This window comes from Hypanus sabinus, chromosome 7, assembly GCF_030144855.1.
Source record: "Hypanus sabinus isolate sHypSab1 chromosome 7, sHypSab1.hap1, whole genome shotgun sequence".
Lineage (NCBI taxonomy): Eukaryota > Metazoa > Chordata > Chondrichthyes > Myliobatiformes > Dasyatidae > Hypanus > Hypanus sabinus.
Window position 1 is genome coordinate 23,020,588 of NC_082712.1, and position 26,086 is coordinate 23,046,673.

Here is a 26,086-nt window from a genome sequence, read left to right on the forward strand (position 1 = left end):
CGGCTGCAGTTTCCGGGAGGTGCCAATCGGCGGGGCCTGACGTGTTGCTTGTCCGCTCACTGCCTCTTCCCCCCTCTCCGCTCTCTGTGCGGCCCGCGGCTGCTCTTCCCGCTTCGCCGCCATGAACACAGCACTGTCGCGGGCTAACTCGCTCTTCGCCTTCTCGCTGAGCGTGATGGCCGTGTTGACGCTCGGCTGTTTCCTCACCACCGCCTTCAAGGAGCGCAGCGTCCCGGTGCACATCCAGGTCTCCAAAGTCATACTGTGAGTGAGTGGGCCGGGTCGATGGGGTGTGGTAGGGTGGGGGAAACTGGGGCAGGCTGGACTGCAGGGACGATAGGGGCTGCAGGTTTGAGGGACAAGGGAGTGGGTGGGTTAGGTAGGATAACTGAGGGAGAGTGGGAAACAGTGGGGATGAAAGAAGCAGAAACTGTTTTAGGCGGGGAGGGGGGGGGCAGGGTGCTAGGTTAGAGGGGAAGGGAGCTTCTGAGATGGGTGGAGGAGTTAAGGGAGCCGAGGGATTAGTGGGAGCAGAGAGCTAACACAGGGTGGTTAGGATTGGGGTGTGGGGTACAAAGGGTACCTGGTCTTGGGCGATGGGAGCGGGAGAAGGGACTTAAGAGGGACACAGAACATCGAAAATAGGTCTGTGTGTGTGGACTTTGGGAGTGGTAATACCCGGGGAGGGGGGTTCTAGAGGGACTAAAGTGGGGACATGGTGGGGCGTGAGGAAAGAAACGCGGCACAATGGGGGTCCCAACAAAGGTGCAGAGGCTGCAGTTGGGGGGACCAGGTGAAATAGGTAGATGGGAAGCCCGTCGGCAGAGATAAGTAACATGGTCGGAACGGGGGATTGGGGGGCAATGGGAGTGGCTGGTGGTGGTCTCGCCAATTGGAAGTCGGAGTTCTGTAACGAGCGTGGATGGGATCGGGAGAAAGTTTGCTCCAGTCAAAATATGGACTTAGTTTGTCCTCGGAATCATTTCTTCTCTGTCCAACTCCTTTCCCCTGAAGAAACCTTCAATTCTTCTCTTCTACTGAATGCTTTTCTTCGTTCTGTGTCCTTGCCTTATGTTCTCCTAAAGTCCTATTTTCTCGTGTTTTTTGTGTCTACACCGTCTACTGAATATTGGCGTTCTGTTCTTCCCAAGCGCCTTAGGCACCCACTTGCCTCATTTTTGAAATACAAGATCACTTCAACACCCTTTTTGTAGTATAGTGTCTGTCTAAGATTTGCCCTATTTTACCGCTTCGATTAATTTGATTACATGGTGTTATTCGACATATTTGCTTGAAGGTTACGCATACTTTTCTACCGACCCGTTATTTTTGTCGAATTAGATATGCCTGGGGAAAAAAGTGTACGTGTAAAATAGATTTGAAGATCGGAGTATCACAAATTATGCAAGTTTATGTTAAATACTAAGTTGAAAGTTTGTCTTCCCTCTGTGCCATATGGCAACGCTGACTTTTAGCAGGAGTGCTACCCTTGGCCGTTTAACATAGAAAACTTGTGCACGCTCCCGTTGTATAAGGTGATGGTGATTACATCTTTATTTGCAATTTTTTGTTTGGTAGTGCTCGTTGGAAAGATAAGATTTCTGTGGTAGCACCTGCCAATTACTGAGGCCCACGTATGCACTAAGCTAGCAGCAGCGCTGCAGCTGACTGCCTGACCCCTCATGGAGGTGACTACGTGCATTGGATGAAGATGCACTGTAGTGATATATTGAACCTCATATTCTGCTTTAATTCGGTTGACTTTAGCATTGACGCACGCATTTGCAAATGGAAACGGCTGCACAGCATTACCTCACTAATGATTTTTTTTATTGTGTGTGGTTAGTGATATCTGTTTTGGAAGATGAGCATTTAAAATAAAAACAGGAAGTGAAATGTCTCAGCATAAAAGTAGTTATCTTTTAATCCAGTAACCAAAACTAGCTACAGCAAAATGTTACCCAGGAAACTTTTAAAGGTTTAGACAACACTCGAAGTTATTTGAGAATAACTTCACTTCCTTAAATGACATGGTGGTTGATGATTCTCCATAAGCATGGCCCTCCTAATCTGATGACTTCAGGAACAACGTCACCATGTTAGACTGTAGCATATGTACCTTTTTAACACCTCAGGCTGCAACGCTTCCCAGCTGGTCTGTTTTGCAGAACATTAATTTTTAAGAAATTTAAAGATTGGCTTTACTTGTAACATGTACATCAAAACACACAGTGAAATGTGTTTGCATCAAAGACCAACAGAGCTCGAGGATGTGCAGGAGACAGCTCACAAGTGTTGCCATACTTTCAGCGCCAGCATAGCAGGTCTACAATTTACTCCCCTACCCTTACTACCAAACTTACCAAATCTTTGGAATGTAGAAGGATGCTGGAGCATCTGGAGTACACCTGTGCATTTACGGGGAGAACATACAAACTCCTTACAGGCATTGGCGGGAATTAAACTTCAATCACGGGCCAGATTTGAACTTGCATTAGAACCTACTTGTCTGTTTTCCCAGTTGTTTTGAAGCTCCTGTGGTTTTAATATTTTCACAGAACTGTCTTGTTAATGTAGATCTCAGGTTCTTAACCAAGAATATACTTGGTTTCTGCCTCTTATGAGCCACTATTTATGCTATATTGTCAGGATCAAGTCAAGTCACTTTTTATTGTCGTTTCAACCATAACTGCTCGTACAGTACATAGTAAAAATGAGACAACATTTTTTCAGGACCATGGTGTTACATGACACAGTACAAAAACTAGACTGAACTACGTAAAAATCAACACAGAAGAAAAATACACTAGACTACAGACCTACAGAGGACTGCATAAAGTGCACAAAAATCACCACATTTTAAATGTTCTTGCTTTCACGCATCTGCAGAGTATTTTGTACTTAATCTGTGATCTCATTGGAGTCTTTCTTTATATCTACTCTCTCCTGTATATTGTGCTTTATAGGAATGTAAGACATTGCAAATGTACACCATTTTGCTGTGGGTACTGTTGCACCTAGAATGTATACCACAAATGTTGCACCAATAACCATATGCAGTCATAACAATGGAGCTAGTTAGAAGACATTATGAAACAGAGAAAAAATTAGCTTCGGGCTCCTTTAATGTATAGCATAGTTGACAATCAAAGCAATGAAAATATTGTTGGAGTCATGGAATCATGGGGTCACTTAGTACAGAAATATTCCGTTCGACTCATCATGTCTTGCTGACCAGCACTTGGTCTGCAGCCTTATACATCTTGATTATTCAGCGCACTCTTAAATATGGTAAAAAAAAATCTGTGCCTCCAACACTCCCTCAGATAGTCTTCTGTCTTCCACTTTAAATCACCTCAAAACATTTTATCCTTTATCCTAAGCCTATGCCCTTTATTTTTAGAGGCTTCCACCACAAGGTAATAGTTTTTTTTACCGTCCCCCTTTTCTGAGCCCCACATAATTGTTTATACTGGCAAAGTAGTGTAACAGTATATCACTATTACAGCGCCAGGAATAGGGGTTCAGTTTCCATTGATGTCTGTAAGGAGTTTGTACAATCTCTGCATGACCATATGGGTTTCCTCCAGCCATTCCAGTTTCCTCATGCATTCCAAAGACATATGGGTTAGTAAGTTGTGGGTATGCTACATTGGTGCTGGACGCATGGTGACATTTCAGGCTTCGCCCAGCACATCCTCAGACCGTGTGGGTCATTGATGTGAATGACATATGCCAGTGTATGTTTCAGTGTACGTGTAACAAATAAAACTCATGTTCAATGCAAATGCCAAGAGGTCTGCTTTCCCTGCTGCCTGATTATAACTAACATTGTGCACACTTCAAGTTTATAGTAGTTTTACAGCAATTATTGGATCATCTGTGTCTCCATAACATTCACATCAAGGAAGTAGATTCATTCTGGACCTGATCATCACCAAGACGTGGACCAAGTGCTGAGACATGAGATTAGTATAGATAGGTGCTTGATGGCCAGCCAGTGGCTGGTCACTTGAAGAGTGTGTTCCTTTGCAAAGTTACTCTACAAACACAACTACTTTCTAAAGTGGTAGATCAGGCAGAAATTGCATCCACTAGCATCTGAAGAAAAAGATTAGCTTTATTTGTCACGTGCACCAAAACACATAATAAAATACATCATTTGTGTCATCAACCAACACGGTATGAATATGTGCTGGATTCCATCTGCAAGTGTGGCCATGCTGCCAATGCCCACAACTTACTAACCCTAAGCTTGGGGTACATTTTTAGAACCTGGGGGGAAACCGGGGTGCCTGGTGGAAACAGGTAGATATGGGGAGAACATACAAAGTCCTTATAGATAGCAGTGAGAATTGAACCCTGATTGCTGGTGTTGTAATAGCATTGCACTAACCACTAGGCTGCCCTTCCACCCCTACTTAAAAAGCAATCTAGTCGCTTGCTTTTGAAATGAAGTCATAGAAACTATAGCACAGAAACATTGGGCCTTCCAGTCTGTGCCAAACCATTTCAACTGCCTGGTTCCATCAGCCTGCGTCCACGCCATAGCCCTCTATACCTCTCCCATCCAAGTACCTAACCAAACTTCTCTTAAATGTTGATATCAAAATCTCATCCAGCACTTGTGCTGGCAGCTCATCCACATACTCACCACCCTCTGAGTGAAGAAGTTTTCCTTGTGAATTGTTAGCTGTCCAGCTGCAGGAACACTCTGGCTCTTGTAACATAATGGAAACTAGGTGTTCCTTAATAAGTTGCTTCTCTACTGATGCCTCTTTGTCTTTCCAAACTCCACATTGGTCATGTTAATAGAATGATCAAACATGTTGTTTATTTGAATGATTTACTGATCAATAAATTCGATACCATCTAACATACAGCAGTCTATTTGAATACTTGTGGCGAGGGCTTAGTGTTCTTTAATCTGAACTACAGTCGAAAGGCCCATGTCATTTTGACTTGTACTGTGTTATATTATTTGTATTCTGGTACTTTGTTGACCAAAACCAAAGTGGATGCAGGCTGTGTGTATGATAGTGGGTGCAAAGATGTATTCTGGGAGAGAGGAAGTAAAATTATTTCCATATAAAGGATAGGCATTGCCAAAACAAATTCTAATAAACAGGATTTAAATTCAGAAACAAGGATGTTGTTTCAGTTGCAGAGTGAGGAAGCAATTTTGCATGAAAGCAGGCCACTGGTCCTAAATCAAAACTGTGCAAAGTTTTGGTCAGGCATAATCTGGAGTATTTCCTTGATGCTTGGAAATGGGACAGAGTAGTCCTGGATGAAACAGAATGTAGGTTCTTAATCGATGAATAATTGTACATATAATAAATGAATTGTTCTATTATTATTGGGGATAGATTTCTGAGGGAAATATTTGCTCAGAAATATCAGAAAATAGGAACAGAAATGGGCTATGTGATGGACTAAGTGTGCCCCGGCATTCAATATCCTGGCTGATGTACTTTAGGTACATCAACTCTTCTGTGCCAGACCCTCAATTCCCCAATCTTTCTAATTTATCTACTTCCCCTTCAAAATGGGAGAGAGAATTCCAGAGATTCACCATTTCATGTAGGAAGAAATTTGTCCCTCCCATGGTTTATGAATGACTGATTTCTTACTTTGGAACTGTCATTTCTCTGTAGTGAAATATTTCAACATCTGCACTGCTGTATCCCCTTTAGATCTTGCATGTTTCATTAAGGTTGTAACATGCCCTTCATTTTTCTAATCTCCAAAGAATACTATCCCAATCTGTTTGCCTCCTTTGGCCAGACACTCCTTTCCACCCAGGAATGAGCCTGGTGAATCTCTTGGATTGCATTCAATGCCATAACATTTCCAGGTAGTGGTCCAAAATGATGCAGTAGTTGAGGTGTGGTCTCACCAACACAATGTACAATTGCAGCAAAACTTCCCAATTTAGCAGGATCTATCATCAAGGATCTCCACCATCCAGGCCGTGCTCTCTTCTTGGTGCTCCTATCAGGAAGGAGGTACAGGAGCCTCAGGACTTGCACCACCAGGTTCATGAACAATTAGTACCCCACAACCTATGGATTTACTTTTAAGGACTTGACACCTCCTTAATATTTGTGCTTGCTTATTTATTTATTTACTTATCTATCTATCTATTTATTTTCTTTTTTGTATTTGTGCAATTTGTCTTTTGCACATTGGATGTTTGTCCATCTTTGTCATGTGCGGTTTTCACTGATTTTATGATGTTTATTTCTACTCACTGAGAATGTCCCCAAGGAAACGATTATTAGGGTTTGATATGGTGACATATTTAGTTTGGTAATAAATTTATGTAGAACTTTGAACAAGCAGTAAGGACCGTAACACTGATTTCTCTGGAGTACTAATGGTCACAGGCTTCCAGTCACAAAAACAAACCACCTCTTGTGTCTTAGTGCCTTAGCATGTATGTCAATGTCTGGAGGGGCAAGCTGAAAGAGGAACAGGGTAAGTTTGGTATTAAGGACATAATAGTTTAGAATCTCAGTGACTTGCCTTTTGGAATTAGCAAACCTCTACTGACCCTTTGGCTTTTACAACTGTGGAGCCAATAAGGATCAAGCCAATTTTGAATCCTATTTTCTAACTTGCCCTAGGCTTAATGTTAAGAGAAGATCCTATCTGACTAATTTGATTGAATTTTTTGAAGGAAGTAATACATCTTATTTTTGAGAAAGCATGACTTTTGCTGTGAACTCCTGTAAAACTTTTGACAAGGTGGCACATAGGAGACTGGCTTGAAAGATTAAAGCCCAAGTTTACTTGCCTAGGGCAAGTTAGGAAATTGGATCCAAAAGTGGTTTGATAACAAGAGATGACAGGTGGATTGCTTCTGTAACTGGAAGCCTGTAACATTCAGTACTCCAGAGTGATGAGTACAATGGGCCTGTCTGTTATTTGCATTAACAATTTTTCAGAGGTACGATATGCAAGTTAGATGCATGAAGCTTGGTGGTGGTGTTGCCAGTGAGGAGAGTAGTCTTGGGTTGTGGGATAATATTGAACAATTGTAAGATGGGCAGAGCAATGGAAGATGGAAATGGTGTGAGGTGATGTATTTTTTGGGCCTAAGATGTACACATTGAAACATAGGACCATTTACTGGGAAGGGATCTGATTGAGGCCTTCAGAATTATAAAAAGTATAGAGGATAGATGGTGAGAAACATTTTTCCAATGCAAGAGGCATCTTAAGCCAGAGGGCTTTGCTTTAGGTTAGGGGCAGGAAACTGAGAGGGAACTTCAGGAAGAAATGCTTTTTTTATTTTAGAGATATAGCATAGCAACAAGCTTGTGTTGTCCAATTACTCCCACGTGATCAGTTGGCCAACTAACCCATACCTCTTTGGAATGTGGGTGGAAACCACAGCACCTGGAGGAAACACGCTGTAACAGGGAAAACGTACAAACAGCGGCAGGAATTGAACCCAGGTCACTGGCGCTGTAAAAGCATAACACTAACCGCAATGCTACAGTGCCTGTACACAGTGTTGCTGACTTCTGAAGCACACTTCTTGGGCTGGAGAGTGGTGGAAGCAGAGACTCTTGCATCATTGAAGAAGTGTCTAAATGAGCACTTAGATGGCCATGGCACAGAAGGCTGCAGTCCAAGTGGTGAAAAAAGGGATTAATATGGATGTGTAGATACTCTGGTTTTCATGACCATAGCGGGCATGGAGCTCATCTCTGTTCTCTGTAACTGTGTATGACTTTGATTTTATATTCCTTCAGTTTAGAAGATTGGGGATGACCCGATCAAGTTATTTGAAATGTTACAGGTAGATGTGGAGAAACCACTTGATTGTTCAAGTACCAGGATCTTTAAAATGACTTGCTCCTTGATAAATTAATATGACTTAGCAATCTGCGTAACATTATAACACTGCTACCTGTAAGATCAGGATTCAATTCCCACCAGTGTCTGCATGGGGTCTGTACGTTCTCACCTTGACCCCATGGATTTCCTCCCACATTCAAAAGATATACGGTTGGGGTAGTAAGTTGTGGGCATGCTGTGTTGGGGCATAGGGTGGCAACACTTGTGGGCTGCGCAACACAATCCTTGCTAACTTGACTTGACACAAAATGCATTTCACTGTATATTTTGATGTACATGTGACAAGCTAATCTTTATATTCTTGATAATGTAAAAAATGAAAGTAAAACACTATAAGAATCAGTGAGAAGCGCTCTACAAGGATGTAGATGCGGTTTAGTTGTACTTTGAAGACTTGCATATAGGTTTTTGTCAGGGGTTTTGTAGTATTTGGTAAAGATAGGGATATGGACAGATCAGTCCATATCTAATCAAATGCAGGCAGCTCTGACTCAAATGACCTATCCTTGCTACAATACAGAGGCCTAAAAACTTCCTTTATTTCCAGCACTTAGTTTCATACAGGCTCTTGATAATGAAAGGACATTTCTCGTCTGTCTCCTGCCTATAAATGCTACTGCATAATGAATTTAAATGGTCTTGGCACTGTTCCCGCAAGTAAAAGGAACAAAAAAGCACTTAATTTAGGACTAAATGAAGCTTGCTCAGCTGCCAGGGGAATAGATAATTTGGGAAATGGAACTGGCACACTAATGTTGAGATAGAAATTTTTACCACACAGGAGATCACTTGGGTTGCCCAATCTTCAAGTCCGGAAGGAGCTACCTAGTCTAATCCTGCTTTCCAGTGTTAGATGCTTGCCCCTCTCACACCTTGTCCTCACCTGTTTATTGCTTCCCTCTAGCGTCCCTCCTCTTTCCCTTCCTTCCATGGTCCACTGTCCTCTCCTATCAAATCCCTCCTTCTTCAGCCCTTTACCTCTTCCATCTATCGCCTCTCAACTTCTTCAGCGTCCTTCTCCCCCTCAGCTGGTACTCCTTCCTCCTGCCATCTTCCTAATCCGGCTTCTCTTCCTTTGCAGTCCTGATGAAGGGTGTCAACCCAAAAGGTAGCTTATTTACTCCCCTCCATAGTTGCTGCCTGACTTGCTGAGTTCCTCCAGAATTTTGTGTGTGTTGCTCAAGATTTTCAGCATCTGCAGAATCAGTATATTCAGGATTAAAGATTAAAATGTTACTTTATTCGTCATACATACAGTGAAATGTGGTGTTTGCATCAGATCAAATCGGCGAGCATTGTCCTGTGCAGCAAGTACTGTTTAAATATTAGATATGGGACTGCAAATGCTGGAATTTGGAGCAAAAACAACATTGATTGGAGAAACCCAACAGGTTGAGCACCATTAGAGGGTGGAATTGTCACCTGCACTTTATCCCGCCTGCATACCTTCACTGGCTGAGTTCCACTGGAAAATTGTTGCTCTGTTCAAATGTGATGAAGGTTTCATGTAGTGAATTCCAAACCCTTACTATTCTCTCGGTGATCCATTCTAGTTTAAATCTGTTTTGCCAGGTTTTGGTAGCTCTTTAAGTGACATCAGGTCTTATTTACTATATCTAGGCCCTTCAGGATTTTTTACAACATAGTTGCCCCCCATTAATTATCTGTTTCAGAAAGGATAATCCTTTATTATTTTTATTTCTTTTCATTTCTTTATAGCTACATTTTTTGCATTTTGCTAGTTCCGATAGTATCCTTGAAAAGTTCTTCTGCACATTCTGTTGTGCAGTATTTGATTTGTGGCCTAAATACTACTGGACTGAAATTGCAAAATTCTCAATAGGCCTTATAAGATAGATGAAGAGTTTGCTTCTCCTGAAAAGGATAACCAAGACTCACAGTCTCAAAATAGAGGATTGGCCATTAAGTTAGATGAGAAATTTCTTCACTGACTGGTTGGCGAATCTTCAGAACTATTTACAAGAAGGCTGTAACAACAAAATCATTCAGTATATTTAGGATTAAGGATATTAAAATTATATTTATTGGTCACATGTACATTGAAATATACAGTGAAATGGGTTGTTTGCACCAAATCAAATCAGTGAGGATTGTCGTGTGCAGTCTGCAAGTGTTGCCATGCCTCCAGTGGCAACATTGCATGCTTACAACTCACTAACCCTACCTGTAAATCTTTGGAATTTGAGAGGAAACTGGAGTACCTGGAGGAAATCCATGCGGTCATACAAACGTACAAACTCCTTTCAGGTAGTGGCGTGAATTGAACCCCGATTGTACATCGGGCACTGTAAAGCATTGTGTTAATTACTATGCTAACATGTGGCCCAAGTAGAGATTGATAGATTGGAGGGATATGGAGTTGCAGGGCACAATAGGATTCTCAATGGGCCAAATGGCCTCCTATTCTTTACGGGGGTTTCCAACCCGGGGTCAATGGACCCCTCTGTTAATGCTAGGATTCTATGATATAAAAATGGTTTGGAACCCCTGCTATAAAACATTGAACAGTACAGCACCGGAACAGGCTCTTCAGCCCACTGTGTTGTGCCAAGCCAGTTAAATTTGAACCAGTCTCTTCTGCTTACGCAGTGTCCATATCTTTCAATTTCTCTCGTATTCTGTGCCTACTCAATCATCTCTTAAAAGTCCCTAATGTACTTGCCTCTACCACCACCCTCAGGTTGTGCATTCCAGGTAACCGACCACTCTGTGTTGTTTAAAAAAAAAATTGCCCTTCACATTTCCTTTGAACTTAACCCCTCTGTCCTTAAATCCATGACCTCTGGTATTAGAAGATTTCATAACCAAGTATGACATGCTGTAGGAAGGCAGTGCTGAAGTTAAAGATCTGCTGTGATCTGATTGAATGGCCTGCTCCTTACATTTTATCATAACCCACCTTTTTGACTTGTCCTAAGTAAAAGCTAAAAATACTAGAAACACAATAATAGTAATGCTGGAAATCAAACAGCATCTGTGGAAAAAGAAACCGAGTTAGTGCTCTGGGTTGAAGTCTCATCACTGCAACAGGGAAGTGAGAGTGTTAAAAGCCTCACTCAGAATCGTCATGTCAAGTCAACTTTTATTGTCATTTCGACCATAACTGCTGGTACAGTGCATAGTAAAAATGAGACAATGTTTTTCAGGACCATGGTTTACATGACACAGTACAAAAAACTAGACTGAACTACGTAATAAAAAAAAAACACAGAGAAAGCTACACTAGACTACAGACCTACACTGGACTGCATAAAGTGCACAAAACAGTACCGGCATTACAATAAATAATAAACAGGACAGTAGGGCAAGGTGTCAGTCCAGGCCTCGGGTATTGAGGAGTCTGATAGCTTGGGGGAAGAAATATAGTCTGGTCGTAAGAGCCCGAATGCTTCGGAGCCTTTTCCCAGACAGCAGGAGGGAGAAGAGATTGTATGAGGGGTGCATGGTTATGAATGTAATCATGTAGGTTATATTACACTGTCCTCATTGACTTTCTTTGTTGCACTACTGCCTCGCCCAGTGAAGTGTAGACTGACTGACCTGTTGTCCTCAGGGTACCAAGACATTGGTGGTCCACCCTCTTCAACACTCTTGCACACTAGCCTCATTCCTGAAATGGAAGGTGCCTTGGTATACAAGTTTCCTATTTTGTACAGCCTGTTCTCTAGGTCATTTGAAAATACCGGACAGGTTTGCCACAGGGAGTACGCTGCTTGACTTTTATTTAAAGGCTGCAGCTGTTTGCTCATATTGTTTTAATTCCAACCCTGAATGGTTCAAAGTCTTTTGAGCTAGTGGAAAGATATGAGAGTATATTTTGGAAAACTCACAGGGCAGAGCTGTGAGGGGAGGTAGCATTGCCCAAGATACAAGGTACTATTTGTGTAACCCAGCTGTTCCATCACACCAGCAGCTTAAAGCAAAATGCAACCCTGAGCAAATTCTGGGACAGTTAGTGATAACAGCTGTACTTCAGTGTGGGTGAAATGGTCGTGCACATTGACTATGAAGTAGAGAAAATTCACCACAAATGCCATATAGTAGCAGTACTATGCCATTTTTTACTGTGTGGGAGAATGTAGCACTTTATAGGATACAGATTGTGATGATTATAATAATTTACTAATTGATGGCTACACAAATAATATCTGGTGAAACTGGTAAATAATATGAATTAACTGACATTAAATACCAATCTTCACTTAAAATTTAAAATGGGCAGTAAACCTGTAACAATTTTTTGGTATCATATGAGGACAGGAATAAACCAGACTATTTTTTGACTCAGATTTCCTTTACTCTGACCAATGCGCCTGTCTGTGTTAAGTGTAACAATGTGGTCTTAATTTAATGTTCTGTATTCCTGTTATTGAAACAATCAGGGCTCCCCGCAAAAAAAAAAAGCCTTCCCTATTCTGTAACTCAATGAATATTCCATTATTACAAAATCTGCTAAGTGGTAATGCAAAGAAATGATCAAATATTCAGTAATGACAGCAAGTCTTATCATCTACACATTTTTTCTGGATGTAGTGGCATTATTTCCGGATTACTGTTGTCAGTCTCAGATCTATCAATAGTCACTTCCTTCCATAACGTGATCCATCTCTCATATTGAACTGATTGTTGCAATTTTAGGGAACTAGGTTACTACTTGTAGTCATCAAGCAACAGACATTTCCTGGTAACGTGCTATTTTCAAATTAATTCACGTGTTGAAGTACTTGTACACTGTGAGCATGCTTAAATGCCTGGTCAGTTGCGTAATAAAGTTTAAAACAAAAATATACAGGATCAAGAATTGTCCATGGAGAGGGGAAAAAAATCAACGTTTCAGGAAAATAATGTTGATGTCACAGCAGTACCCAGTTTGTTTCCTGAAATTTGGGAGTGTATAGTGACAGCTCAGTGGAGTGCATGGAAAAGACCTGACTTCAGCACCCATAGGTGACTTAAAATAACCAACCTAGGCAAAGAGACAAGGGAATTCTAGATCCATAGCGAGGCTTTTGTTTGTTGGTCTCTATGCAACCTTCCAATTTTGAAGGCTCTATTTTATGAAATGTTTTGTTTTGAAGCTGCCAAACCTTTCTATAGTTTTTATGGTGAAAAGTTTTCTACTAAATGGCAGATTTTATTAATTATTAGTAGGGGAGCAGATATGAATTTTTTAAATTTGGGAAGTGACAGAGCTATTACTTGATCATATGTTGCCTTTATGTCGAGTGTGAGCATTCTTGCCTTGCTGTGGAATTGTTGCTGTATTAATAGTGACATTTTTGGTGTATAGCAATTACTAGAAAATGAGTTTTAATGTGAATTCAACTGTAAAGTGGACACCTAAAGTGATCATAACAATTGTTGGAAATTGTGCAGCCTCAGGGATTGCTGTTCTATACTTGTATATTGTCTTGTGTGTCTATTTGCAAAAGAAAACCTATTTGATTTGGCATGGTTAGAAATGATATTGTTCATTGTAATAATTCCATTTAATTCCCTACTTAGCCTGCTAGGAGGAGAAACCTGGTCTGCTAACCAATACAGGACTGAAATCTCTTTATAAAAGAGCTGGATTCATCAGCGGGTCAAGCAAGCAGTGTCTGAAAAGCGTCTTGGCCCGAAACATCAACTGTTTGTTCATTTCCATAGATGCTCCCTGTCCTGCAGAGTTTCTGCAGTATTTTGTGTGTGTTACTTTGGATTTCCAGCATCTGCAGAATCTCTTGTATTTATATTTAATATTTCTGGTCTGAGACACTTTATCAGACTGCACTCTACTTGATCTTGCCAATAGGATGGTTTCTCTCTATCACCACCCAATTCTAGGAATCAATCAGGCGATGTTTAATATTACATTTCAGGCAAATGGATCCTTTTATAGTGAGACTAGGCATGATATTCTAGCTATGGTGTCATGACAGTGAAGGCCATTTATATACCTGATTTAGCTAGCCGGTGTTGTAGTGGCAGCCTCACCGGACTTGGAGGTCTGTGGTCACAGGTTTAATCCAGCCAGCTCCTTGCATGATTTCTACCCATGCTGGGTTGAGCATTGAGATAGCAGCTCTGCCTCATAAAAAACAGACAAATGCTAGAGAAATGGCACTTACCACCCAATGCGCCACAGGGCACTGAGAAGAACAACTACAATATACCAACTTCACTGACTTGCCTCCCTGGGTACAGAATTTCTGAAATTTGTTACTACTGCTAACTTAACATAATCCCACTAGAGGAAACATTCACCCTGTCAAACAATCTCAGAATATTTTAAGTTTCAATAAGATTGCCATGTTTTCTTCTATACTGCAACATACAGATGCTCCTTTGGTTATCTATTCTTATAATGTCAAAGTAAAGTATCTTCATTGCACAGTCTTCTAAGTATGAGGGGTGATTGTTAAGTTTGTGGCCTAGAGTAGGAGTCAATTTTAGAAAACCTAGCACATTTATTTTTCAACATAGTCCCCTCCTACATTTACACATTTAATCCAGCGGTCGTGGAGCATACGGATCTTGGACCTCCAGAAAGTGTCCACAGCAGGGGTGATTGATAAGTCTGTGGCCTAAGGTAGAAGGAGGTGAGTTATAAGCTCTCATTACATACACATGCAGTTCAACTCTTCGAGTGATTATGCAGAATGTTCGAAGTTAATAACTCATCTCCTCAGGCCACAGACTTATCAATCATCCTTCTCTGGACACTTTCTGGAGGTCCAAGATCCGTATGCTCCACGACCGCTGGTCTAAGTGTGTAAATGTAGGAGGGGACTGTGTTGAAAAATAAATGTGCTAGGTTTTCTAAAACTGACTCCTTTTACCTTAGGCCACGAGCTTATCAATCACCCCTCGTATATCTTTCCTGTATGATTCCTGATCCCCCTTCCTGAAGTCCACAATCTCTAGATGTTGAGAACAAGGTTGTTATTGTGATGCCACTCAACCAGCTGATCTGTACACCTCTTTAGCACCATCTGAGATTCTGCCAAAGACAGTGGTGTCATTGGCAAATGTATAGATGGTGTTTGAGCTTTGCCTAGCCACCCAGTTATTAGCATAGAGCAGGGGTTAGTGGCAGGGAGCCATGGCATAAATAGGGTTGGAAACCCCTGGTATGGAGAGAGTAAAGCCTAATGACCTATTATGACATCAAGCTTTCTTAATGTCAACAAAACAAAAGGGATGGTCATTGACTCCTGTTTACGTCAATGGTGCTGAGATCGAGGAGGCTGAAAGGACAAAGTGTCACCAATAGCTTGGTCGAGTCTAACTACATTGATGCCATAATCAAGAAAACTTACCAGTGCCTCTAGTTAGACTAAAGAAATTTGTCATGTCCTCTTTGACGCTCAGTAATTTTTTTATCAATGCATCATAGAAAATGTCTTATCTGGATGCATCGTGGCTTGGTACATCTGCCCATGACTGCAAGAAACTGCAGAGATTATGAACACAACTGCACATCACAAAATCAGTTTCCCCTTTAAGGACCCCATCTATACTTCTTGCTGCTTCAATAAAGCATAATCAAAGACCCTCCCCACTCCAGATATTCTATCTTCTCCCCCTTCTAATCAGGCAGAAGATCCAAAAGCTTGAAAGCACTATCACCAGGCTCAAGGACAGCTGACAGCTTCTTTCCTACTGCTGAATGGTTCCCTAGTACAAGATGGACTCTTGACCTCTCAATCTCTCTGTGTAACATTGCACCTTATTGTCTACTTACATTGCATTTTCTGTGTACTGTAACATTTTATTTTTTTTCTTTTACGTTGAGCGACCTCAGTACACTGTGTAATGAATTGATATGTAGGGACTGTGGCAAAACAAGATTTTCCTTAGTACATGTGACAATGTTAACTAATTTGTCAAATGTCCAATAATCAGTCCTCAGTTCATACCGATTTCAGTCCATTGTCTTTTAATTTTGTCAGTAACTTCTGAAGTAACACTTTATTTAATGCATTTTGATAATCCAAATACACCACATCTAATGAATTATTACTGGTCTCTATATCAAAAAAGATCCTTAACTGATTTGATAAACGTAGTTTTCATTTTGTGAATCCAAGTTGATATCAGCCAATTGTATTATTAATTCCAAGTGATCTGTAACTACTTCCTTAATAGAATTTACATTATCCTTACAATAGATTTTGAACTAGCTGGTTTGTTGTTCCCCACTTTCAGTCTTTTCCTTTTGGATTGTGAAGATTAAATTTCCTATCTGTTTGGGATATGAATTTTGCAGTGTGCCAACCAGTGATTTCACTGCATCTTTCAGAAGCATACAAAGTTCAAAGTAGATTTATTACCAATTTACATATATATCATTTTCCTGCAGGCATTCACAGTTGATACAAAGAAACGCAATAGAATCAATGAAAAACCTCAAATGACGGATAAATAGCCAATGTGCAAAATAAGACAAACTATGCAAATATAATAAAAAATTGATAATAAATAAATAATGTTGAGAACGTGAGTTGTAAAATTGTTTAAAGTGAATCTATAGGTTGTGGACTATAGGTTGTGGACTCTCACAATTACAATGACCCTTACGATGTACTTCATCAGGTCCTTAGAGATATATCCAGTCCTACTTATTTCTCCAACATTTTTCTAACCAATTAATAATTTTAAGGTATCTTAAATATGATTTAAGGAATAACTCCTCAAACATTTTTATTGCAGGAAAAATGTAGAAGATTTCACAGGACCCAGAGAAAGAAGTGATTTGGGACTGATCACATTTGACCTGTCTGCAGATATCCTTTGAATACTTTTATTTAACGTTAATGAAATACAATTCACGTAAGTTTGAAACAAGTGTTAGACATAAGGCAATTTGATTATATTAGATTAGTGCCCAAATAATTCCAATATCTCAAAAGATTTAATTAATACACCAAGAATTTAAGGCACTTGTAAATAATTAGCTGTGTGGCTCTTCTCAAACTCTCAGGGATTTTTATATCTATCAATTATATATCCAGATAGTGGCCACTTTATTAGGTATAGGAGTGGAATCCAGTATGATCTTATGCTTGGACTGAATAACAACTGAAGCTCTTGACCACGTCTGCATTCTTTTATGCATTGAGTTGCTGATTAGTTATTTGCATCGCCACTAGGTGTTCTTAATAAAGTGGCCACTGAGTGTGTATCTATTTCTGCCTTATTCAGCACTTACTTATGCAGGCTGGCTCAACATTTTAAACTAAGGTAATTTATATTGCTTGAGGTGGCCCGTTTCAACCAAGTCAAGGCTGGTCAAGACTGAGCTCTCCGCTCTTCAGTTGCCTTTGCATCCTGGCACATGCACATTTCGTACTCTCCTGAAAATATTAAGATGGGAAAAGGAAACATGCTTAGAGCTTGCTCTGTTGCATTCAGGATTCCTGTGCCTACAATCATTGGATTTATAGTTCTATGGTATTGCCGGTTATCCTAATATCTGGGTAAATATTTACAACTGTTACGAAGAGACAAACTGTTATGAGTGCAACTTCACCAGGGATTTTCTGGGAGTTAAAACAGGTTCAAAAGAATGCTTCTGATTTAGTCGATCTATTTTGGATCTGTTAATTGGAACAATGCATGAGGGAAATTGAACAACCTTATGTCTGAGCTGGTTTATGCAGTGAGAACTGCAAACTAAATTGTGATTTGCTGAAGTTTTATAACTTTTATTTCATGGTTTCTTTAACTTCCTTTTACATTTGAAGCCGATCTTTGACTGGAATGTCAAGCAACTGTTTCTTTATTTATCAGCAGAGTACAAAACAAAAAATAATGTAAGTACATTTTCCATGTGTAATATGTTTATTGTTTAAAATAACTATTAGATACTTGGTGCCACTCGTTCGTATAGTCAGGAACGTAAATGATTTTGGGAATGACATAAATGGCCTCGAGGTTTGGGGAGTGCCATGTAGAGGGACAGAGTATGACATAAGGAAATATGCAGCCAAAAGTGAGTGGGGGGGTGGGGAGCAGAGGTTTCAATGTACTGTTCAGTAAGAAATACAAGGCTATCAGTGACCAAAAACTGGGATATGTGAGTTAATCTCATTATCTGATAAAGTTCCTTCTAGGTTTTAAATTGAACATTTTGAAACCTCTCTAAACAGAGGCCTGTGACTCTACCATCCGCCTGCCTTGATTTACTTTTCAGATTTGCCTCGAACCTCTTCACATATTGACTCAACAATGATCATTGTTAAAAGGGAAGAGAAACTGACCATAGACCCAGCAATAATTCCTACTGCAGTCTGTAAGGTGTTTGTGTGTTCTTCCTGTTACTGCATAGGTTTCCTCTGAAAGTTCCGGTTTTCTCCAACGGTCCAAGAACATGTCTGCCTACTGAACTATTTAAATGTAGGTACGAGCAAGAGGCCCAAGTCAGAGAAATGTAGAAATTGTCACCAAAAGAGCTGTGTGGATGGAATGAAAACACGGTGTCTTCACTTTTATTAAGTAGGACTAATAGGTGAATGAAGTTCTGAGGTGGGCATCAACGTTCTTAATGAGTATTTTATGGAGATGAGGAATGCTGACCAGACTGTATTGGAATGATCTATACATGACAGGCACAAATGAAGGGTTTCACTGACAGAGTTGAGTTAAGGTTTTAGTTGTCAGTGTTCTGAAGTAAAAATTGCCAAACCTAGAGATGCCATGGATTTGTGATCTGCAACCCAACTTCATCAAACTACAGCAAGATCGAGTACAGTTTCCATGGTAATTTTCAGACATTTGGCATGAAGAGAAATTGATTTGTGCTAAGAAAGGGAACGTGACTGAACAAAATGGTTTAGCCTTCTGAAGTGTTGAAGAATCCTTTCATGAATCACTCCTATCAGCTTGTTCGTAGCAATCCATTTAGAAAGAGTGTTACTTAATTCTGTGCAAGTGTTATAGATTCAGGGATGCTTAAGTTGACTAACATTTAACCCTGAAAAAGTGAGTTATATTGTTAACAAAAATGCAGCAGCATTATTTTCACTTTCCAGTATTTACTACAAAATGATCGATCAACCCGATGAATAATTTCACAGTTCAGTCACCATTTGTATTTAATCTTAAAGAGGTGTATATATAGCGGAAAAACTAATTCAAAATCAAAACAAAACAACTGTTGCTAGCCTGAGGCTGCCACAGTGTTGTTATACTTGCAAGATACACCCTTGGCTCCAATGAAATGATTGTTCAAAGGGTCAAATCTTTTATTAGCAATTAGCAAACATGTAATCTTGAAGCGATATTAAGTGATCAGCAAAGATATGACCTCTGACAATCAATCCCAAGCTTCAAACTGCAATGAAGTAAGAATACGTAACTTTGCTGTTGCCATGCCCCCACTGATGTGACTAGTTGCCATAATAAATGTACAACACAGAACACATGGTACAAATGAACAGCACACATCTCATCCACTTGCAGGTAATTGGGACCAAGTTCTGGTTAAGCTCTCCACAAGACAGATGCACCTGGAGGTCACTCCCCTCTGTAGGGAAGCACTAAGATGAGCCACTTCAGATATTAACTCTTTGTTCAAACTATTGTCAATGGAGATATAGACTGATGATACATTTATAACATTTTTCTTTCCAGATTCACAGCAGTTGAAGGTCTTTCTTATCATTTTGTGTGTACTGCTGTTAATAGTTTTCTGCATTTAAGTTACTTTAGTTCTTATTATGTGTGTAGGCATTGAATCAGGTTGTTCTCTGGGACAAGATTGTACTTCGTGGAGACCAAACAAAGTTGGATCTGAAAGATATGAAGTCAAAATATTTCTTCTTTGATGATGGAAATGGTCTGAAGTAAGCAATTTATTCAACTTTATACACTAAATATTTCACTTAATGAAGCAGCTTCTCGCTAATTTTGCAAGTTAAATTATTCTAAGTGATTGAATGGGTAACCGTGTGCGATGAAATAAATAATTTGCAACTGAAGCAGGTAGAAGTGAAATTAAAAACATTGAATTAAAAATGCATTGTGCTAGTAGTCTAGTTGGTCTCTCTGTGATTCACCACTCAGATACTAGCATCTGTATACAGCACTTCCTTTTAATGATCATTGAGTTTTGTGCTTCAGTTTTTGAGGACTTGAACCCACAATTTTTTGTCTCTGAAGGTGCTTCTGAGCAATATTAAACCTACATTATTTGATATTTAAATTTGTTTATTTTTTTGCTTCTGCCAAAGGTGTGAATTTTTAATGAAAACAAGGAAACAACAATAGCCCTGTTACTTTGCTATTTAATTATGAGATTTATTTGTTCATTGTCTTTAATTTGCACAAAGAATAAGTTGTGAAACTTTATTACCACCCTCTAGCAAATGATTAATATGATGTGTTCAAGACTCTTAACTGGGTTGTAAGTTGAGAAAGTGTGCAGTAAAGTAGTTGGGACCTCTCATTGCATCCAGGTGGTAAAAATTAAATCCTGGAAAATGAACCTTTTGGTCCATATTAGGAAAAACCTAATAAAATGGTTAATAAATTTGGAAAAAAAAATATAATGTGCACTGGTTAAAATTTGAATAAATTATTTAAAGAAGAGCATAGAAGATTTTCGATGTTGTAAAATTAGTGTTTTACACTTTCAAGGGTTTTCAATTTCAGCGCTTAATTCCTGCCCTTTTGCTTTAACAGTAACATTAAAATTAATATATTTGGCTTTCGTAGAGTGTTTCACTTCCATCTTTCATGTGAGGTCAAATACTTTACTATGTAGTTATTGCAATAAATAAAAGGGAGTTTTCCAAAGCAGCCAACAAGAATGACTGTGCAATCAGATAGACATGCTCAAAGCAGGAAATTGATGTAATTGTTTTGTGATTAGAAAGAGAAACAGGATTTTTCGGTGGCATAGTTAGAGTGGCGTTGCTCAGATCTGCAATTGGCCATCACAGATGTCTCTAGTATAGGTACGAGTACCAGGACATGTTAATAGGTAGAAGATAGCTTACAGGGAAATAATGGGATGATGAAAATGCTTTGAAAGCCATCAAAGACATGAATGGCTTCCTCCTGGACCTCTCGAAGCTACAGGAAATGGGGTGACAAGGCAGCAAAGCTGTTAGCATAATGCTACTACAGCACCTGTGACCCAAGTTCAATTCTTGCTGCTGCTTGTAAGGAATTTATACATTCTCTCCATGACCATGTTAGTTTTCTCCCACATTCTGAAGATGTTCAGGCTAGTAAGTTAATTGGTCACATGGGTGTAATTAAGCAGCATGGAATCATTAGCTTGTTACTGTGCAGTATATCTAAATTAAAAATAAAATATTAAAAAAATAAATAAATTCAGATTGATGCAAATCTGAATCAATCAGATTGATGTATGTGACACTGGTGAAATATTCAGGAAAATATGCACCATGTGATTCCCGGTGTGTGTTCATTGGCCTTTGAGCGGGTTATTTCTAGCCAGGGCTGGGGTACTGAATGTTGCAGTTTGACTCTGCTCCCTGGTCTACGAATGGGCCAAAGATCTGAGCAGGAAATACAGGCAGGATTTCCAATGCTCTTGATATCGAGGGAAGTCTTATATCAAGCTTGATCTCTGTTACTTAATTTTTCACTCTGTTAACTAACCACTTGGCAAGTAAGGGCATAATGCTGTGAGAAGTAGGACGTCTTTATGTGGATATTGGTTCCTTTTCTGGGATAGAGAACCTGGGTAAAATAAAATTATACTTGCAGTACCATCAAGAGCCTCCAGGTGGCAATGTTCAGCTTATGGAAGCCACCCTGAACTGCCCCACCAATTAGTTAGCAATTTTTTTAAGCAATTACACTCTTGATCCCACTTACTTTTCTTTCAGCTAACTTTCAACACGCTGGAATGCGTGTTCTGTATGTGCCTGTACTGTGTGTTAAACCATGGTAGTCCTTACAATTTTTGCTGTGATTCCTGTAAACAGTGGAAATTGAGAGTCCAATCACAAATGAGAAAATCTGCAGATGCAGGAATCCAGGCAACATGCACAAAATACTGGCCATTGAGAGTGTTGCATATTCCACCCTGAAATGTTTGCAAATAATCTGACCTGTGTTGCAACTTGTGTGTTCAGAGGGACTTTTAATCAATAAACCTCCCTGAGAAACTAATAGTAATTTCCTGTCTTCAATATGTCTTTCTAATTGCATAGTCATTCCTGTTGGCCACTTTGGAAACCTTGAGAATTTTTTAAATTTGTGGCAATAACTACATAGTAAAACATTAGGCTTTTGATAACATAACTCTGACTAAAATTTGACTTTGAGCCACTTGTCTTTCTTGGGGACAGGTAACCAAAGTTTGATTTTAAGTTGAGGCCTTACCGAAGGTGAAAAGAGGTTAAAGACAAAATGTCAGCACTAAGGAGCAGGTGCTTGTCTGTCGTTGTAGTGGCGTAAATCTGGAAAGTATGTGAAGCCAGTTTGTGGGGTGTCAACCTCTGTACAGCAGAGGAAGGTAGATTAAGATTATGAAGGCATTTGGGTCCCAAATCATTGACTTTGTATTTACTATTCTTGCGTTATGTGTTGACTTCATTTCCTATTGGGGGGGGAACCTAGAACCAGAGGGCACAGTCTTAGAATATAGAGCCATCCAAATAGAATTAAGAAGAGGAGGGAATTCTTTAGCCAGAGGTTGGTGAATCTGTGGAATTCATTCCCAGAGAAGCCATGGAAACCAAGTCATTGAGTCTATTTAAAACCAAGCTTGATAAGGTTCTTATTTAATCAGGGCGTCAAAGGTTATGGGGAGAAGGCAGGAGAATGGTGTTAAGGAGGATAATAAATCAGACATGATGGAATGGTAGAGTCGACTCAATGGGCCAAATGTACTAATTCTGCTCTTATGTCTTTTGGTCTTGTACTCTGGTAAAACAAAGGAGCTTAAAGTGAACAAGACTTGTTAAATGCTAGGGCTTCTGTCATAGGACATGTTTAAACATAAAATTGCGTTTGTAATAAAACTCACACATTTTGGTGTTTTTTTTCTTGACAGGGGTAATGAAAACATCACATTGACTCTGTCCTGGAATGTGGTCCCAAATGCTGGGATCCTGCCTCTTATAGTGGGTTCAGGGCACTACTCCGTTGCATTTCCAGACTCGTATGAGATGACAAAAAGCTATTGAACTTTTGACTCTTTTCTTTGTTATAGTACCTTTTATTGTTGTAATTTGAAGCTCATAACTCAGAACGTATTTTTATATCCAAATATCATGTCTGCGAGGCTGGGGTGAAAAAAATCTGAAAACTCCCCGCAAATGAAAATAAAAATGGGTGACTGTTTTGTATTTTTTTGTAATGGGCGCAAAAATTTTGCATTGTAATTTTTTTTTGGTTCAGGTTTGATCCCATTCAATGACGTGTTGGATTGGGGTGTGTCGAGAAAGGCCTATGTCTGCACACTTCACGTGAAACAGAAATAAACACATGGCTGATCATGAGTATGATACCTAATTCCTAGGAAATCTACCCCTCTTTCCCCTTAAAAGTGTGGTTCATTTTCTCTATTAAGAGTCGTCTCATCATACACAATACGTAGGTAGGTTTCTGTTTACACCACAACTTCCATCTATTTGGTATTTTTAAAAGTATTTACTCTTATATTAATACGAGTTGTGTAGCATGTTAAATTGTTCACCTTTGCACCAAATCCGTGCTTGTTACACCATAGCACTAACTTGTCATCGCCTGGGTTAATTGAAGAAGGCACGGAATTGATGGGCCAAAGAATCCGTTTCTGTACTTTGGTGCTCTGACTCTATGGAATGTCAGCTTGGGACTGAGATATGTTAATATAGTAACCTGCAGTGGCCATAATCCAATTGCACAGAGACTTCGTCCAGGTCAGGATTTGGCAGCATGGTGACCAGACTTACTTAAGCCCATCACCCCTACTGAAAAGTAGGCCACCAACAGCAACTCAGCAGAGTACTTTCTCCTGAGCCAATCTTCCAGGTTATCCACAGGTGTAGCCATCTTCTTGGTGTCAGCAAAGATCCTTCCTCTCCCAGGTATGAGGTCTTTAGAGCTTCTGTTGGCATTTCTATAGCTGTAGGTTTTCATGGGAAGGGGTTGCTAGCACGATGCCCAACCCTCCTCCTTTCACAGCTGGGCTTGGGACCATCCACAGCAGAGTTACGTTGACCTGAGAGGCCCTAAATATTGCTCTTAATTCTCCAGTTTCCAAGACTTGCTACACCCAACAAAGATAGTTGATTTTAGGCCTGTCCCATTAAATTGACTCTTCCTATTTTTGGATCCAATGAGTAAAGGATAATGATGGGGAATAGCAAAAGGAGGTAAAGGGGATTAAACTCAGCAGTTGCTCAATCCATTCATTGTGTAAATGGGAAAAGGATAAAAGTTCTCTTGATTTAAACATGAAACAAAAGGGGTTACATAGCGAGCCGTGGCAGTTTAGGTGTTCTCTGGAAAGCAAAGCTAAGTCACTGCTTTCTTTTTCTGCCTCCCTAACCCTAAACAAAAGTTCATTGGACTCAATTTGTATCCTTGAAGGAAATGATAGCCTCCTTATCAATTATGCTATATAATAATCTCCCCTCCAACTTCTAAAGCCTTAATCATGACATTTGTTATGCTCATTGCAACTTGTTTACTTGCTACGGTGAGGATTTTATTTTCTGTGCACAAAAAATGAATCCCATTCCTCAAATGAAAACAGGTTTGCTTCATCTTAGGACTCTTCATATTTCTCTTTGCTGTACCTAAAACACACACAAAAGAAAATTGAAGCATGAGTATTTATATCAGTTATTCTGGGGATGTTCACTGCCAGAGTCCGAGCATTGCTTGTATCTTGCAGCACATCAGCTTTTATACTGTATAATTACTGTGAATTGCAACAAAAAATACAACAATGTACATATTCTGTGGAACAGAATATATTAAATCCTTTTCGTGGTATATTTTAATGGTTGGCAAAACACTGTATGTGGGAGGGAATTGAGGTTGGAAACCCAGAAATCTGAAAGATTTTTTAAAAAGGCAGTGCTTTACAAAAAAAAAGCTTGTGTTTGAATAAAAGGTTTTGATTTTTTTTTGTCCATGAGGTTTGTCCATTGTCCATTAGTTTACAGTTAACCATTTTTACTGCCTCTCACATTGCTCATTCTACCGATCTCTCATCCTTGAATTTATAATGTAGAAGCCACATCTGTACAGGACCACATGCTCGGCTAAATGTTCGGCATGGCAGTGCAACCTGAACCTGACGAGTCACCTGAAGACTGCAAGTTTGTATGTGTGTGTCTATTCATTCGTTCATTCCCTTGCACTGTTTAATCTCATGTATTTGTATCATTAGCTACTGGACTGCTAAGCCAGAGATTCAAATTTAAAATCCCACTTTGGCAGCTGAAAAGCTTTAACTTAATTCAATAAAAGTGTAGTACCTCTAATTACATTGAACAGCATAGCACAGACCCTACTTTGTGTGATTTAAAAAAAACTTAGCCTGCACATCCCCTTTAAACTTTTCCCCTCTCACCTTACAGCTATAGCCCTGTTGTTGACCTTCAAGAGCAAAAGAAAGCCATAGGTCATTTTGACCTTGCACCTGCATTGCAATAAAGTCATGGTAATAAAATCAGTGCCAGTCCCCTGCACTTAACTCTATTTCCCTCAGTTCTTTCAATATCTAAAAATCTATTTTGCTATTTTGAATATATTGAGGCATTGACCTCTCAGGTAGATAATGCTAAAGGTTGACTGTCCTCTTGAATAAATTTCTTCTCATCTTAGGCCAGTGTGATTACTTCCTTTTGAGACTGTGAAATGTGATCCAGATGAGACATAAAAGTTCAAAGTAAATTTGTTTATTTTTTAGGGTAGAATTTAAGTACATTTGTCACCATATCCAACCCTGAGGTTCATTTTCTCGCAGGCAATCACAATAAATACAAGAAACACAATAGAATCAATGAAGGACCGCACCCAACAGGAGAGCAAGCAACCAATGTGCAAACAATTACAAACTGCAAATACAAAAAGAGAAAATCAAAAGAAATAATAAAAAAATCTTGACCACTTGAGGTGAAGAGTCTTTGAAAGTGAGTCCATAGGTTATAGGAACAGTTCAGTGATGGGGCAAGAGAAGTTATCCCTTCTGGTTCAAGAGCCTGATGGTTGAGGAGTAATAACCTCTCAAGCATCA

General features: G+C 39.6%; 1 protein-coding gene across 1 annotated transcript; it reads left to right on the plus strand.

Moving 5' to 3' along the window:
• spcs3 (signal peptidase complex subunit 3) lies at window positions 1–24,979 on the plus strand. The gene is made up of 5 exons (XM_059974299.1): window positions 1–264; window positions 16,585–16,658; window positions 17,611–17,687; window positions 19,603–19,718; window positions 22,907–24,979. Exons 1-5 carry the CDS (start codon window positions 122–124, stop codon window positions 23,037–23,039), a joined length of 543 nt encoding a protein of 180 aa, XP_059830282.1. The 5' UTR covers window positions 1–121; the 3' UTR covers window positions 23,040–24,979.
• The last annotated feature ends 1,107 nt before the right edge of the window (window positions 24,980–26,086 follow it).

Coding starts and splice junctions, on each gene's coding strand:
- spcs3 (XM_059974299.1), top strand. CDS start 122: ATGAACACAGCACTGTCGCGGGCTAACTCGCTCTTCGCCTTCTCGCTG. Junction 265..16,584: donor CAGGTCTCCAAAGTCATACT/GTGAGTGAGTGG, acceptor TTTTTATTGCAG/GAAAAATGTAGAAGATTTCA. Junction 16,659..17,610: donor CACATTTGACCTGTCTGCAG/ATATCCTTTGAA, acceptor ACTTCCTTTTAC/ATTTGAAGCCGATCTTTGAC.